General features: G+C 41.1%; 1 protein-coding gene across 2 annotated transcripts in view; it reads left to right on the top strand.

Annotated features, from left to right (window-relative positions):
* Nucleotides 1–18,298, top strand: part of b4galnt4a (beta-1,4-N-acetyl-galactosaminyl transferase 4a) — a 659,693-nt gene that overhangs the window by 357,366 nt on the left and 284,029 nt on the right. For both annotated transcript variants that reach the window (XM_048607214.1, XM_048607215.1), the window contains exon 3: nucleotides 8,398–8,511. In XM_048607214.1, the coding sequence (XP_048463171.1) occupies nucleotides 8,398–8,511 (114 nt within the window). The remainder of the gene's footprint in view (nucleotides 1–8,397; nucleotides 8,512–18,298) is intronic.

The raw sequence follows: 18,298 nt of genomic DNA, 5'->3' as shown, positions 1-18,298 counted from the left end.
TTTACAATTGCAGAAGAAATGCCTTTGTTGACTGGCCTCAACTCTTAGTCAAACAAATTATTAGGGGACCCTAGATAAAACGTTGCATAACATTGATGGAAAAGATAACTGCAACATGATTGAAGGTTTGATAGAAAGCTTGAAACATAAGTAATAATTTCGAGTTTTGCTCCTGTACAAACATGTGTGAATCTCCTGACAATTACTTCAGCAGAAATTCTTTGAAACAATTCATTGCTACTGCCTGTTTACAGACCAAATCAATCAGTGCCTGGAATATCAGTGAAATCTAAAAGGGGGGCAATACATTTGGCAATTTAATTCACTGCCAACCAGGTATGACTGAACTGCTCAGGATTATGCCTCCATTATTAGTATTTTAGAACGTTCCTCCAGTAAAGGAGAACAACATAAGTTTCTGAACTCTGTGTCGAAATCAGTTTCATTTTGTATCCGTTTTGCTGAAAACAGCAATCTGTGAAAATTGTAACATTCAGGGAATTTGGTACATCAGTATACATTGCATTTAATTTCACTTTGGAACAAGGATGGGACATGTTGCAAGGTTTTCAATAGGTCACTCATAACAGTTGAAAGATTACTGAACAGTCGATTTGCATCAGTTAGAGGAAACTTTTGCTATCATTGGGCTGATGGCCGGTCAGGTACTTAGGAGGGAGGAGAAAAGGCTTCATCGTGCAAAGGTGCTGCTGTAGCAGGCTTCAAGTGGTTAGGACTCAGGGCAAGCCCAAGAAGGGCAAATTAATGTTGGTGTTAGAACTCAGGAAAAGCCTGTGAGTTGTGCAGGCTCAGAAGAAGCTGTATGTCATTAAGAATTCAGTGCAGTTGAGAATAAAAGTGAAGGATACCAACAAGCAAAATTTGCTATGTGCAGCTGGATTGGGTTAGAGCTAACAGAGGGAGAAAAAACAACAGTACCAGCTTGATGAAGCTAAATGTTTATGAAAAACTGGAGTTGTGCCTGTGAGTAAGTTCTGGAGTGTGGTTTCCATAATCTATAGGAGCACGGACCCCAGAAAGGAAGGTGACATTTCAGATCATGAGCAGTTCATAGAATCCCTACAGTGTGGAAGCAGACCATTCAACCTATTGAGTCCACACTGCTCCTCTGAAGAGCATCCCACCCAGACACACAGCCCCAAACCCATCCCTGTAACCTCGCATTTCCCATGGCTAATCCATTTAGCTTGCACATCCCTGGACACTACGAACAATTCAGTATGGCCAGTCCACTTAATCTGGAGCACCCGAAGAAAACCCACATGGACACGGGGAGAACGTGCGAACACCACACAGACAGTCGCCTGAGGCTGGAATTGAACCCAGGTCCCTGACATTGTGAGGAGCAGTGCTAACCACTGAGCCAATGTGCTGCCCGGTTGTTGAAACACTGTGATGGAGCAGCTCTTGATGGAGTTTCAAGGCCAGATCATCAAATGTTAAGAATTGGAATCCCTTGTACAGCTTTGAGATTTGGGTCCCCATAATATCAGTCATTTCTGGGGGTAGGGGAGGGGGGTGGTATCACCAAATAATCTGTGAGAAAAATCTTGACTGCGTTAGCTATTTGATGTGTTCTGTGCAATGTTCAACTACAAATAGTGTGTTACTGTTGACTGACTTTTCATTTTTTTTCTATTACCATTTTTGGCTTGCGGCTGTGAGTTGTAAGCTGGAGGTGATCTCTGGATTGTGAGCGGCAGGTTGGTTCAAAACAAAGAGAACAAACAAAATGCTATTTTCTTATGAGGCCAGGACTGGAAGTTAATTGCAAGTTGATTCCTGTTTTTGTTCCAGAGATATACCCTGCTCAAACAGATGACAGATGATATATGTTATGAGGTCTCATAGGGAGACAAAGAATTTAACAAAGAGAAAGCAAAGTTTGAACTGTTTTTTTGAACTCTATTCAAATCAGAAGCCCATGAAAGCTACAGGATAGCGGTTTGAATGCTCCCTGGTCACCCTCTCATTGTCAACTGATTGAAAGTTCAGAGAATAGTTCTCAGTTATAAGTAAATATTTCTCAGAGCCTACAGGAAGCTAGTAGCATGCATTGTGGTCTTCAGAAACCAAATAGGGTGCAATCCCATGTTCCTGCAATATTACAGATTGTGGAGTCTGCTTAAATGAACTGGCCAGTTACATCTCGGTTATCTTTTTGTTTTGATTTATCCCATAACTGTGTCTGTTTGTTAATCTGTCTTTGAGAGATTTGCCTTTTAAAATAAGAAAAAGTTAGGATCTAGGCTACCTTTTTAAAATATTCTGAGGGGGTTCTGGTCTGGTCATTAACATGTTATAGCGAACCAGCTGATTTCCGTTTTTGTGGATTGCGCACTTACCAGCAGACTAAATGTCAGGCAGAGTCATAACATTGTATACATACAACACATGGAGTCCTTAAAGGTAAACTCTCTTAAAGGTAAATATGGCGAACAGACAGTACAGGTGGCATGCATTGACACTTTAAATACAGTGTCAGCAGCCAGTATAAGGACAAAAATCAAATCCATGAAGATCACAACTGCCCCCTTTCAATATTGCTGAATGGAGAGACAGGTTGGTGGAGTTTTCATTCTGTACTCTTCAGGACAAGTGCAGAAATGTAACAACTTCAATGATAATGCTATACTACAGGAGAAAAAGGTGCTGATTGTTTGGTTGTCCAACTTTGCCATGGGGATTTTGACATTCTTGCATCTGCCCTAATGAGTACAAGATGAGAAAAGGAGAACCTTAGCAACATATCGCTCTTAGATATATTCAAGTTCCATTTTGCTAAGCAATCCCCATGTATACTGGACACACTAGAGATAGGGGAGCAGTACCAAAGGTGAGTGTCTGTAGGCACCAGAGATACCATTATCAGAATTATCAGAGAGGCAGGAGCTGCAAAAGGGCTCATTCTGGCAATGAATTTTGGACAGGCATTATGTGCCACTTCCCCTAATTGACCACTGCCCATGTGATCAAGGTTCAAATAACCTGCTGCTGAAATTCACAGGCTGAGCCCCAGATCTTGGAAGTATCACTGAGGGGTGTCCTCATGATAGGGCAGAAAAGTAATAGCTTGTAGTCTTGGTTGGATTACAGCTCAGCCTGAGAACAGGAATGGGAAGCAGCAGAAAGACTTGAAACTGTCTTATTCACTGATGCCCTCAGTTGTATATATTTTGGTTACTTGCCTCTTTTCAGGAATTGTTGAAGGACTGATTGTACACTCCGAACTCAGTCAAAGATTGTAAATGATAATATGTAATCAGGCAGCTGTCAATCCTTTTCTTTTCTCCATCCCCACAGCTCCCCATTCAGCTGTCAGATCTTGAATTTTGCAAAGGCTTTGGGCATGTTCACAGGAAGAATCCAAAATCACGATGAAATGTGCTTTCAAACGCTCACTGTACTTTTTGTTTGCATTGTTACAATGACTTTATCCTTCAAGATATTTAATTTCACCATTGCCCATTCTCTGGGTGTTCTGGACAGCTTTCCTTTCAGCTCACGTGGCAATGATAGGCTTTGTGATTGAGAATTTGAAAAGTTTGTTGAGTCATAGATGGTGAAAAAAATGAAATGCAAATAACTTTTTATTTGAATCCTCAAAATGATGCAATGCATTTGTGGTATCAATATCTCCTAATGATTTGTCCTTGATCCTGTACATTTCTTCATTTACAAGCTGCCTCTTGTCTCATTGTCTACAGGCATGAGCTCAGCTTCCTCTGAAGGAGGCATATCTCTCTCCTTAAACTCATCCGTATGGTCTTTCGCTGTATCTGTATTACTGGGGGTTTGCATTTGTAAATTCCAGTCTATGAGGAACAATCATTTCCTGCTCCTACATTTTAATGGCGTCAGCCCATGCGCAAATTCTGTCCACTCGATGACAACTCTAGGCCCCCCTCTAGCAATGTCTGGACCCATACACCGGCGAGAGAAAAAGAAAATCTATCAATCAGAATAGATGGATTGCAGAGTGGAAATTTCACATTGGGAGTGGGCACCTGTTTTTTTAAATTCATTCGCAGGATGTGGGAGTCACTGGCTGGGCCAGCGTTCATTGCCCATCCGAAATGCAGGTACAGTGGCTGCCTCGCAGCGCCAGGCATCTGGGTTCAATTCCAGCTTCAGGTGACTGTCTGTGTGGAGTCTGCGTGGGTTTCCTCCGGGTGCTCCAGTTTCCTCCCACAGTCCAAAGATGTGCAGGTTAGGTGGATTAGCTGTGGGAAATGCGGGGTTACAGGGACAGAGTAAGGGGGTGGGTCTGGGTGGGATGCTGTTCGGAGAGTCAGTGTGGACCTGTGGGCTGAATGGTCTGCTTCCACACTGTCAAGATTCTATGAATTGCCCCAGAGAGAGCAGTTGAGAGTCAACCACGTTGCTGTGGATCTGGAGTCACATGTAGGCCAGACCAGATAAGGCTGACAGTTTCCTTCTCTAAAGGACAGTAGTTTTTCCAGACAATCAACAATGGTTATCATGCCAGATTTTTATTGAATACAAGTTCCACCTGGGATTTGAACCCAGAACATTACCTGGGTCTTTGGATTAATAGTCGAGTGATAATACACTAGGTCATCACCTCCCCCTTTTCCAACCCAGAAGAAAAGTTGGCAATAGTCACCCACTCATAGCCATTAAGCAGTCCGGCTGGCCTAAAGGAAATTCTGTTGGACTTCTGCCCCTCGCTGGACGAAAGTGCTCACTAATCTGAATGGCTGGTATCTCCAGCAGCCCTGCCAATGCCAGGGTTCTATGGTGAGTCCTGCCAGGACTCACTCTTAGAGGAGTGAGATGTGAAAGGTTGGGTTGCTTGGTCTAGTACTACCTAAGGAAGGGATAGTGCTATTTTATATGGGGTGCACCTTCCAGGCATAACACCTACCTCTTCATTCCTGATATTTTACTCTTTTTAAAAGAGTTGGCTGCCTGGTCCCACCCGTATGTCCACATCAATTGTATCATGTTGTGGGCAGTATGATATATGGTTAATTGAGTCTTTAATAAGCTCGTTGACCTTTAGCTATTTCCAAATGGTGGACAGGCTGCTAGCTTTGACACCCAGACATGCTGTCTTTTGTGGGTGGGATCTTTGTCGGCTTGGCACCCCCTCCTAGCAGGGGCACAAATGCAAAACTCATTCCCATTCACTAAAACAAATGCATAAGTTTCTGAAGAAGGGTCTAGACCCGAAACGTCAGCTTTCCTGCTCCTCTGATGCTGCTTGTGTTCATCCAGCTCTACACCTTGTTATCTCTGCATTAAGTTTAAATTGTTTTAAGTATAGAACTAATAGTATAGGAATAAATAAAGAACTTAAATGTTGTTGAAAAGAACCACAATGTTGAGGTTTTTCATCTTGCACTCATCAAGACTGACACACAAGAAATTACACTTGCAAAGGGAACACCAATTTATACAATATGAGAAACTGGTGAACACATTCTGAATTTGGTTTGTTGTATGTCATTCCCAATGAGTTCAAGATAAAATTGTATCAAGTTTCAATTTTATGTCTCTTCGCAATGTTTACATTTGAATTTCTTCACCTCAATAAAATCTTATTTAACAAAAGAAAGTTTAACTCAAATGCAAGAAGTGTTGTAGTCATAGTCATGCATCAGAAACCACTTTTCAATCAAACTGTGAAATAGATGCCAACCCATTATGATAACGGACCCTCATAAAGTCAATTGTGCAATCTAGTAAAGGAGTGTCAGAATCCTCACGGATGGTTCATTATTTTTCTTTTGACTATTACTTTTTGTTTGGAGCTGTGAACTGGGAATTGTGAGCTGAAAACAACTTTTGAACTTTGGAAACTGCTGGGATAAAGAGAAAAGAACAGCCCAAAAGGTTTGTGAGGTCAGGCCAGGAAGTTAATTGCAGGGTGATTCTTGATCAGGAGGTTTGCTACAGACACCACAAACTCAGGAAGATTAGGCACTTAGCATAACATTGCTAGTTAAGAAGTCAGTACCTGAGAATTGGTTCTGGCAAGTCTGGGAGATGACAGATGCTGAATGGTAGTTGACACCTCGGGAAAAGTGTATCAGGGGATTATCAAAGTTGAAGTTGTTTTTCTGAACTGTATCTTCTGGGAGATGGGTTTGGCTGCTATGGACACAACGTGAAGATTTTGACTGCTCCCTGCCTAGCTCCCTTACCAGCTATTGGAAAACCAAAGAAGAGAAAGCTGAGATAATAAGTGTTACTACTTGTAGCTGCATGAACTGAAAACATGACCATGATGATTGATGTGTACAGAAAGCAACCAAGGAGTCACCATTAATGCCTGTGAAACAATGCATTGGTGAAAACCAAATAACTAACCTGGCCAGTTTTTCTTTCTATTCCATAACATTTATTCCATAAAGGTTTAGAAGAAATTTACCAGGATGTTGCCGGGAATGCTGGGTTGAGTTTTAGGGAAAGGCTAGATAGGTGGGACCTTTTCATCCTGAAGTTTAGGAGGTTGAGGGGTTGATAAGATGAATGGCAGGTATCTTTTCCCTAGGGTGGGAGATTTCAAGATTAGGGGGCATATTTTTAAGATGAACGGAAAAGGGCTTTAAAAAGACATGAGGGGCAATTTTTTTTACACAGGGTGGTTCGTGTGTGCCATGAACTGCCAGAGAAAGTGGTGGATGTGGGTACAGTTATAACATTTAAAAGACATTTGGATAAATACTTGAATAAGAAAGGTTTGGAGGGATATGGGCCAATGCAGGCAGTTTAGTTTAGGATTATGGTTGGACCAGAGCGTCTGTTTTCATGCTGTGCTGTATGACTCTGTGACTCTATAACGGTGTTTGTCTCTTTGACTTTTATGTGAATGGGGAGCTGGACATAAGCACTTTGGGTTTAAAGTATTGACATTAATCGTATTACCTTGTTTAATTTTCATCTGTTAAAGTTACTATATATTTAATAAATAGTTAAGACACAGAACCAGTGCCTGGAATTAATTATTCACAAAGTCTGGGACAGGTTATTCAAAAGTCTGGTTAGGAAACATTGGAGTAACTATTGAGGGTCTCTGAAGATTTGAATTTTACTGTGTTGTGAATACAAGGGTAGAAAAGCTGATTTGGTTCGACTGTCTGTCTCTGTGTCACAAGGTGGCTCATGTCAATAGAGACATGGCAATAAAAAGCAAGGTTTTGTTTTAAATTCTCCAGATACTTTCTGTTCAAATATTAAACAGGCTCCAGTCCATTTAATGCATTCACATATTAAATGGTCCCTCCTGACAGCTTTGGAAGTTCTTTGGCAGCTGACAGTCCCAATGGATTTATCTATTTTTATGCACAAGCATTTTTACTTTAATCAATAAGGAAGGACACCAGATCTTCCAAAAAGGGTGCCTTATCCTCCACCAAGGGGCGGCTTATCTCCTCCACTGTGTCATGGGACCAGATCAACAGTGGGACCTTACCTCTCCAAAAGTCAACACTGATTATCCAGACGAATCCAAACACTCTTACCTTGTTTAATCTGCATACCTTGGGTTTGTTACAGACCAGATCAGACCCCCTCAAAATATTTTAAGGCAGACTAGACCCTAACTTTTTCTGTAAAGGCAAATATAAAGTGTCTCAGATGCAGTACAATTGGTCAAACTACTCTATGTTAAGCAAAACACAATTTATTTATTGGTTAAAATATAAGCAAAAACAGAGGAATTTAGAATAACTTAGCAGATTGGAAACTTAACAGGGATGATAGATGCAGCACCCATTAATAATTAACTGTTCCTATAGTAACATCTCATAAACACAAACCGTGGCAAAAAAAGGAAAATTCATTCACAGATTCTCACATGCAATTCTCCAATCCAGGATGAAAAAAACATCGAGAAAATTCAGAGAGAGTAGCAGCCAGGACACATTCACTGAAACTTCCAATTCTGTTGAGACCCCAATAGCTTCTGATACCATTGTAAAACCAAAACCCAGAAATCCTAATCTGTGAGAGCTGGCCGCACCCATTCAGGCTGCATTAAACAAAAACTCAAGGCCTCCCAAGCTACCTACTCAAGTGGTGTTCAATAGTCAGTTCTGAACCTCTGCCTTACAACTTCTGTTCAAAAAAAAAACTAGGAGGAAATAACTTTTAAAGTGAAAGGCTTCAGATACCTATCTCTCCAAAATTGCCCAGAAGTGGAAGCAACCAGTGACTTAAATAACCAGCAAACTGGTTTAAATAACCAGACAATAAATGCTGGCGTTACCAAAGGGCACCTAAATTCCGTGAAAGAAGAAACATTTTTAAGAAGTGGCACAATTTGACTACTACCTACCTGCATCTGAAAGTACAACTTGTTGCATGTTTGCTCTTTTGTGATCAATAATATTCTGTTTTATTTGACAGTTGGACACACCAAACAAATATGGTAGACCTTCACAAGGTGAGCCTGATGGTTATCAAAGAGGATTCCGGCAGCCTTTGAACTTGACTGAGATATGTTTGCCTTGGAAACCAGAGGTGAGGATCAGAGAAGAAAAGCACGTAAGACTAGTTCAGTCTCTTCTGAAGGAGTGCTTTGATTGTAATAAGACATTTTCCTCAATGCCATCCCCATCCCAACCCCGCAACAATCTGTGCAATCAGATAAACCAAGAAATTCAATTAATTTTTCTCTTGCAAATTAGTATCATTTTGTAACTTCACTTGCAATTGCCTCCAGCCTGTAGTTGTACGTGCTGTTCCATAAAGCTGTGAAATAGAAGAAAGTGTATAAACCACTGCTTAAATATTTCTAGCAACTGGTACATGAATTGTAGAGAATAGTCAATTGCTGGCAGTTCAGGAGAAATATTCTCTAAATCTGTTCATGTTTTGCCTACAGCAAGGACCAAATAAACTTTTAATTGGCTTTAGACTCCAATCTCTCTTCAATTTGCTTTTCTCTCATTCGGTGTCAAAACTATAAAACCAATGCTATTTGTAGCTTGCAGTTTCTCCTTCACCAGATGCTGAGAGACTCCCTAAGATCCAGCTTGGTCATTTGGAACTTTACTATTTATCACAATGTTGGCATTCTACTCCATGTCTACAGCAGTCTGCGTAGGATGAATAAGCCCATTCCTATACCAAGAGACAAAAGAAAAGGCCGAGAGCTGACCTGATAAACATTTTAAAAATAATGAAGAAGATCGATAGGGTAGACATAAAGAAGCTACTTCCACTGTGTCAATCATGGGCCACTTGGTAGCACTTATGCCCCTGAGTCGGATGACTATTCATTCATATCTGACTTCAGAGTTTGAACACAAATATAATACATTCAGTATAGTACTGAGGGGCAGCTGCACTGTTGAAGGTGAAGTCTTTCAGATGAGATGTGAAATAGACATTGAGTCTGTCCTCTCAGTTAGTTGTAAAGCAGCTCATCACATAGTGTCAAGGAAGACTAGAGATGATTATTTCTGGTGCCCTGGCTAATATTCATCCATTATTCACTCCCAGAAAAACAGATGACAGGTAGTTCTGCTATAACACGTGTTTCATTAATGCGAATTGGCTGTAACGTGATTGATGAATAGTGGACACTGTTTGGATAACACAAACATTCCTACGTACATGTATAGTGATTTCCCTATAACGTGATTTTCTATGGCGATTATCTATAATGTGAGGTCACACAAAAATGCAACTATTGCCTTTTAGGAGAAATACCTGTATCTGGTCATTATCACATTGCTGCTTCTCAGCACATACTGTGTTCAGTTGGCTGCATTTTTTGCATCACAAGATTGAATACACTCAGAGGTACTTTATTGGCTATAAAGTGCTTGGGAATATCCTTTTGTAACGCAAGGCATTATATATGTACAGGTAATTTTTGATCAAGAATCCAAAACGAATGTCATAAACGTATATCCAAAAAGGAATCCAGGAGATTCCTTTTAGACAGAGAGTCATTGGAATGTGGTGATCACTCCACGTGGTAACTAGCATTTTTGCGGATGTCAGGTCAGCACATAAGGCAGAAAAGAACAGAAATGTACATTGAAGAGATAGCATGAAGTTAATGGGAGGCTCAGGTGGAATATAAACACCAACATAATGACTGGAGTATCTGATTCTGTGTTGTTGTAAATTAATATGAGCTATTACAGTGTGCAAAATTCTTAGTGTTTCTCCAACTGATTGTTGCTGATCCCTGGCCTAAAAGGCTTTGTTCAAGTACCTGACCTCCCCTAGAACCACACATAGTGTTTGGCTTAGAGATACCAGACCCCTACGTCAGTGTATTAAGCTACATCCTAAAGGACACTTACATCAACAGCATTCCCCACTGCCATATTTAGTCGGATAAGATCTCTTCGACTTCATTATTATGGCTTGGATGACATTTAATGGTATTTGCAAAATCTTCATTAAGGAGCTGCAGATGGAATAGAAAATTGGCCTGCAGTGCACCTCCACTCGCACTAACTTGGCCATGAATATAAAATCCCTGCCATTCAGCAACAGCAGTGACTTGTATATACACAGTGTCTTTAATGTAGGGAAATATAAGATGATAGGATTTCAGGGGTGTTTTCAAACAAACTTCAGAAGTACATCTTAAAGGAGAGCAAAGAGTTGTGAAGTGAAGGAAGTCTGGAATTCTGGGCCTGTGGAGCTGATGGAATGATTGCTGATGGTTAGGTGGTGAAAGTTGATGTGCAAAAGGCCAGCATAAGAGGGTTGTAAAGATTTCAAAGGGTAGCAGGACTACATGAGGATATAGGCATAGGGAGATGGGAAGCCATGGAGGCATTTCAACACCAGAATAAGAATTTTAATTTTGAGTAGTTGCTGGAGTCAGTGTAGATTGGCGAGCATAGGGGTGATGGATGATTGCGGCCTGCAATGTTAGGATAATAGATCTGAATTTCACCTTGAGTGTAAACAGACATGGAGATGTGAGAGGTTTGCGACCTTTGACACACTACACTTGCTTCCCAACCCTGAACCATCTGTGTAAATTGTAAACAATTGCAGTCCCAACACTGACGCCTGAGGCACACCACTCACCACTGACTGCCAATGAGAAAAATGCCCATTTGTCCCCACTCTTTTCTTTCTGTTAGTTAACAAGGTTGAAGAATGGAGTAATGTCAGTCAGTGTCCTTTCTTTTGAAAGATGATAGATGGGAAGGCATTAGGGAGAACATTGACATTACTGAATCCAGACAGCATTGACTCACACAATGTTAACATATTGGGCAGCATGTTAGCTCAGTCTATAGCACTGCTGCCTCACAGCGCTAGGAACCCGGGTTTGATTCTACCCTTAGGCAACTGTCTATGTGGAGTTTGCACATTCTCCCTGTGTCTGTGTGGGTTTCCTCCAGGCACTCTGGTTTCCAAAGAAGTACAGGTTAGGTGGATTGGCCATGCTAAATTGCCCATACTGTCTTGGGATGTGCAGGCTCGGTGGATTAGCCATAGGAAATACTGGGTTTCAGGAATAGGGTAGGTGGAGGTGTGTCTGCGTAGGATGCTCTTTGGAGAGTTGGTGCAGACTCAATGGGCCAAATGGCCTACTTCCACACAGGTAGAGATTCTATGATATTGCCACCATCTCCACAAAGACTGATGACATTAAAACAAATGCAACTTTCCCAGTGACCAACATAAAGATTCACCACGACAGGATATTACATTATATGACTTTTACTGAGACAGGTAAACTAAATCAATGTTGATTAAACGATTAAATAATAGACAACTAAGAAACGATACTGCAGGAAAAAAGCAATCCCATTAAGTTCTTAATACAAACAAACACCACATTTATACATCACACCACACTCAGAAGAAATATAGTCTTGTTTATAAATTGCCAGTCTTCTCTCAGCCTTGATAGGATCTTTCTCCCACCACGGTGAGACTTCCAGAGTACTTTTCAAATGAAGTCCAAGCACCCTCTTGTGACTCCTTGCTCATTAATTCTCCATTAGCCTTATTCCTTCAAACAGGATCAATCTGTCCTCACTCGCATTCTGTTTGGTAATTAACCCAAAAACAGTTCTTTTCTTCTGGTTGATAAAGCACTAGCTGCCGTGGTCTTTTCAAATATTTCAACCTGGCTGTCTCTTAGAGTCAGTGGATTTGTACATAACAAAACCATCTACCTTCTATTTAAGTATTACAACTTGCACCTTCCTTCTAATCATTTTCACTTGCGTTTCTGGCACTATCACAATCAGGACATGTGGGTTTGAAGTTTTAGCACAGGTCACGTTACCCTCTCCAAACTATTCTATTTTATCGTTATTTGATGGAGATAATATTAAAACATACCAAACTTAATTCCAGCGTTGGTGGCATACTTCTTCACAAAGGGAAGGGCATCAAAAGCAGTCAGTCCTATAGGTCAGTTACTTAACGTTTGTCACTGGGAAATGTTAGAGTCTAGTTTAAAGAATGTAACAGCAGAGTATTCAAAAATTCATAACACGAGCACAGTCAGGATGGCTTCATGAAAGGGAAATCGTGCCTGACAAATTTAGTACAGTTCCTTAAGAAGGTAACAAGCAGGATCGAAAAAGGGAAAGCTGTAGATGGAATATTTTTTTGATTTCCAAAGGTGATTGATAAGGCACTGCACATAAGGCTACCTAGTAAGATAAGAACATGGTGTTGGAGATTCTAAAGCAGCATGGTTGATCGAACTAATGGAAAACAGAGAGTTGAGATAATAGGGGCATTTTCAGGATTGCAAGCTCTAACAAGTGAAGCGCACAGAGATCAGTGCTGGAGCCATAATTATTTACGATAATATATTAATGACATGGATGACAGAAGTGAATGAACTATCAACAGTTTTGTGGATGACAGAAAACTAGGTGGAATGATGAGTAGTGAAGGTGGCATAAAGAGCCTACAGAGGGATATGAGCAAGTTAACTAAGTTGGGAAAAACTTGGCACATGGAATATAATGTGAGAAAATGTAGGATGATAGTTAATCGCTTTGGCGGGAAGAATAGAGGAGCTGAATATTATTTAATGAGGAAAGACTGCAGGACAGAAGGATTTGGGAGTCCTTATGCATGAATCACAAAAAAAATTAGCATCCAAGTTCAGTGAGTGACAGGGAAGGCAAATGGAATGTTGGCTTTTATTTCAAATGGAATGGAATCCAAAAGTAGGGAGTTTTGTGGAAACTACCCAAGGCACTCGTCAGAGCACAGCTGGAATATTGTGAACTATTTTGGTCCCTTTATCTAAGGATTCCAGAGAACATTCATGAGGTCGATTCTGGGTAAGATGAGATTTTGTTATGAGGTGAGGTTAACTAGGTTGGGCTGGCACTCATTGGAGTTTAGAAGAATTAGAGGAGACCTTATTGAAGTGTATAAGATTCTCAGGGAACTTGACACATGGAGAGAAATCAGAGTTAATGTTTCGGGTCCGGTAACCCTTGCTCAGAACTGAGCGAGAGTCTCTGGACCCGAAATGTTAACTCTGATTTTTCTTCATAGATGCTGCCAGATATGCTGAGCTTTTCTAGCAACGTCTGTTTTTGTTCCTGATTTAGAGCATCCGCACTTCTTTCAGTTTTTATCTGACATATGGACAGGTTGTTTCCCCTTGTGGGAGAGCCTAGGACAAGAGGGCATCATTCTAGAGCAAGAGGGTTACCCATTTACCCAAGGCTTTTAGCTGCTTGCTTTCTTCAGTCAGAGCATTGTGTAGCAGAGTTGGGACATCATGTTCCAACTGTACAAGAGCTGGTAAGACCACATTTAGAGTACTATGTGCAATTCTGGTCGCCGTATTGTAGAAAGGATGTCAGTAAACTAGAACGCATGCAGAAAATATTTGCTAGGATGCTACCTGATCTGGAAGGTTTGAATTACGAGGAGAGGTTAGATAGGCTGGGATTATTTTACTCTGGAGTTTTGGAGACCGAGGGGTGACCTTACAGAGATTCATAAAATCATGAGCGGCATAGATAAGGTAGATAGCCAACAGGTTTTCCCTGGGTACAGGAGTCTAAAACTAGACAGCATAGGTTTAAGGTGAGAGGGGAAAGATACAGAAGGGTCCAGTGGGACAACTTTTTTCACACAGATAGTGGTGAGTGTCTGGAACAGGCTGCAAGAGGTAATGGTATGAGCGAGTACAGTTTCATCATTTAAGAAACATTTAGATAGATACATGATGGGATAGGTATAGAGGGATATTGACCAAAAGCAGGTAGATGGGACTTGTTTATTTGTGAAAACTGGGCGGATATGGGCAAGTTGGGCCGAAGGGCCTGTTTCCACACTGAAGACATCTAAGACCCTATAACTCCATTTAAGACAGAAATGAGGAATAATTTGTTCTATCAAAATGTCGTTATCTGTGGAATTTTGTTTTATGACAGAGAGATATCGAGGCTGGGCAATTAAGCATATTCAGGCTGAGATAGATTTTATATCAGTAAAGGAATGAAGAGTTATGGGGAAAACATGGGACTGAGGATTACCAGATCAGCCATGATCTCATTGAATGGCTGAGCAGAATAAAGGGGCTGAATAACTTGCTTCTATTCCTACATTTCGTGGTCTGTTTTATGAGACAGAACAAGAATCTGCAGTACTTTTGGGGTAGGCATTCTGTTTGTGCAGTTCCTGATGCAAAGTCAGTGATGCTGTTCCAAAATCAACCTTTGACCCAAATCAACCACTGAGGCTGAATTTTGTTTTCAATATCCAGGTATCTGAGCGGAGCACCTGTCACATAGAAATTGTGCACCGTTCTTCATCGTTAATTTTAATGGGCGGAAGATTGTGGTCAGTTTATGCCTGAATTATCTCTAGGTACTCCCAGTGGGAAAGGGTTTTATGCTCAGGCACTGATGATAAAAAGCTCAATCACAGGGTCTACGTGCCAGTTGCAGTAACTGAACCAAATTGAACTGAAGCAATGACAAAGCAGCTTTGCCATATATCTATTCAGTTTGATAAGCTTCAGAAATGATAGCTGAAAGAAAGAATGATGCATTCAGTTCATAGACTCATTTCATAGGCATCTGTTTGCTGCTTGTCTAAGCCTGACATATTTGTTAACTGTTAGAGTTTGATTAGTACCTCAAATAAAGCTTCTGTACTGTAGTTAATGTTGCAAACAATGTTTGAAGAATAGTAATGATTGTGCTGCTTCCATTTTATTGCATTTATTTTTAAATCATGTTTGGATTTGTATATTTAGAAAAAAAAGGTAATAATCAGGTTATAGACATTGCTGGCAAGGCATTTATTACCCATCTTCCTAGCTGACCTCAGAAGGTGGTGGTGACCCTCTTGAACCACTATGGAGGATTTGATAAAATTGAATGAATTACAGAATCTCAGAATTGTTACAGTGCAGAAAGAGGAAATTGGACCATGATGCTTGTTCTGGCTCTTCAAACAAGCCAATCTAATACTGAGCGTCACTCTCCACTTTTTTCTTCCTGTACACTTAATGATCCAACATCTTCTTGAGCACCTCAATTGAACCTACTTCCGTAACATTTCCAGACAGTGCATTCCATATCCTAATTAAATTCCCAAAAGTTTATTGTCACGTTACCCTTGCTTCTTTTGCACTTCGTTTTAAATCTATGCCCTCTTGGTTGTGTTCCTTTTACAAACGGAAACAGGTTCTCCCTATGATTCCCTCATGATTTTGAAAACCATGACCAAATTTCCTTTCAGCCTTCATCTCTCCAAGCAGAACAGTCCCAACTTCTTCAATCTATCCACATGAATGACGTTTCTCATTCTTGGAGACATTCTTGTAAATCATTTCTGCGCGCTCTCTAACGCATTCACATCTTTCCTGTATAACTGTGCACAATACTCGAGCTGAGATCAAACAAGTGTCTTTTACAAGTTCAACATCATCTCCTTGCTCTGGTACTCTTTCTCTATAATAAAACTGAGGACACTGGGTGCTTTGCTCTCTCCATATGTTCTGCCACCTTCAATGATCTGTGCACATGTACACCCAGGTCCCTCTACTCCTACACCTCCTTTCGAATTGTACCTCCCATTTTGTATTGTCTTTCAATATTCATCCTAGCAATGTGGGTCATCCTACTCTTCTCAGCATTTTATTCATTCTCTCATTGAATGTAGGGTTCTCTGACTGGCCAGCGTTTATTGCCCATCCCTGGTTGCCCTCATAAAAGGTGGTGAGCTGCCTTCTTGAACAGCTGAAGTACAAGTGCTGCAGGTAGACACACAATGTTATTAGGGACGGAATTCTAGGATTTTAACCCAGCAACAGTGACTGAGTGGCGATGCATTTTGAAGTCAGCATGGTGAGTGACCTGGAGGAGAACTTGCAGGTGGTGGTGTTCCCATGTATCTGCTTCTCTTTGTTCTTCTAGATAGAAGTGGTCCTACGTTTGGAAGGTGCTGTCTAAGGATTTTTGGTGAATTTCTGCAGTGCACCTTCCAAGACTGGAAGGTTTGAGTTATAAGGAGAGGCTAGATAGATTGAGACTTCTTTCCCCTGGAGCATAGCAGACTGAGGGGTGACCTTATAAAGGTTTGTAAAATCATGAGGGGCATGGATAAGGTGAGTGGCCAAGATCTTTTACCCAGGGTAGGGGAGTGCAAAACTAAAAGGCATGGATTTAAATGAGAGGGGTATGCTTTGAAAGGGACCTGAGGGATAACTTTTTTTCCACACAGAGGGTAGTGCATATATGGAACAAGCTGTCAGAGGAAGTGGTGGAGGTGGGTACAATTACAACATTTAAAGGACATTTGTACAGGTGCATTTAGATGGTCTAAGTACAGACAAATGGGACTAGTTCAGTTTCGGAAGCCAGGTCAGCATGGACAAGTTGGGCTGAAGGGCCTGTTGCTGTGCTGTATACTTCTGACTCTGTTTTGTAAAGAGTACACGCTGCTGTTAGTGAACATCAATGGTGGAGGGAATAGGTGCTTGCGGGTGCGGTGCCAATCAAGGAGGCTGCTTTTTCCTGGATGGTATCAAGCTTCTTGGGCTGTTGGGGCTGCACTCATCCAGGCAAGTGGGGAGTATTTCATCACACTCCTGACTTGTGCCTTGTAGATGGTGGACAGGCTTTGGGGAGTCAGGAGGTGAGTTACTCACCACAGTATTTCCAGCCTCTGATTAGCTCTTTTAGCCATTGCATTTATATGGTGAGTCCAGTGAGTTTCTATTGATAGTCAGGTATTCGGTGATGGTGACACCATTGATTGAAAAGGAGCAGTGGTTAGATTGTCCCTTATTGGAGATGGTCTTGCCTGGCGTTTGTCTTATACACATGTTACTTGTCATGTGTCAGCCCAAGCCTGGATATTGTTTAGATCTTGTTGTATTTGACCATGGACTGCTTCAGTATCTGAGGAGTTGTGAATGGTACTGAACATTGTGTAATCATTGTCGAACATCCCCACTTCTGACCTTGGGATAGAGGAAGGTCATTGATAAAGCAGCTGAAGACGGTTGGGCCAAGGGCACTATCCTGACGAAATCCTGAAGAGATCTCCTGGAACTGAGATGACTGACCTCCAACAACCATCTTCCTATGTGCCAGAGATAACTCCAATCTGTGGACAGCTTTCCCCCGATTCCTATTGATTCCATTTTTGCTAGGGCTCCTTGATGCCAGACTTGGTGGAATGAAATCTTGATGCTCTCGGCTCACCTCCTCTGCTGCCTATTCACCATTTCACCAACTTGTCAATGTGCTTATGGAGTTCTGCACCCTTCCCCTGCCCAAACACCACCACCACTATCCCCCACCCCACCCTCCGACGGTCTACCATTCTTCTAACATCCGAGTCACCTGCAAGGTTTGAAATTGTCTCCTGCACCCCAGGTCTAAATCATTAATATGTGCGAGGAAAAGTCATGATTCTAATATTGATCCCTGGAGAATTCCACTACAAAGCTCACTCCAGCCCGAAAAATATCCATTGACAATTACTCACTCTTTCCTATTACTTAGGCAATTTTGTAGCCACATTGCTACTTTCCTTTTTATACCATGTAGTACTTTAACAAACACCTAATGGAAATCCTTGTATATAGACCACATTAACAGCATTACCTTCATGGAGTCTGTCAGTAACATCAACAAAAAACTCAGTAAGCTAGTTGAGTATCATTTTCCTTTTAGATATCCATGCTGACTTTTCCTAATCAATCATATTTTCATGTGACTATTAATTGCCTCCAAAATAATTGTTTCTAGGAGCTTCCCCTTACTGCAGTAAAACTGACTGCTCTGTAATTTCTGGGCTTCTACTTTTAAAAAAAAAA

Source organism: Rhincodon typus, chromosome 17 (assembly GCF_021869965.1).
Source record: "Rhincodon typus isolate 14 chromosome 17, sRhiTyp1.1, whole genome shotgun sequence".
NCBI lineage: Eukaryota > Metazoa > Chordata > Chondrichthyes > Orectolobiformes > Rhincodontidae > Rhincodon > Rhincodon typus.
Note: the sequence above shows the minus strand (reverse complement) of the source record. Positions and strands in the feature narration are given on the sequence as shown.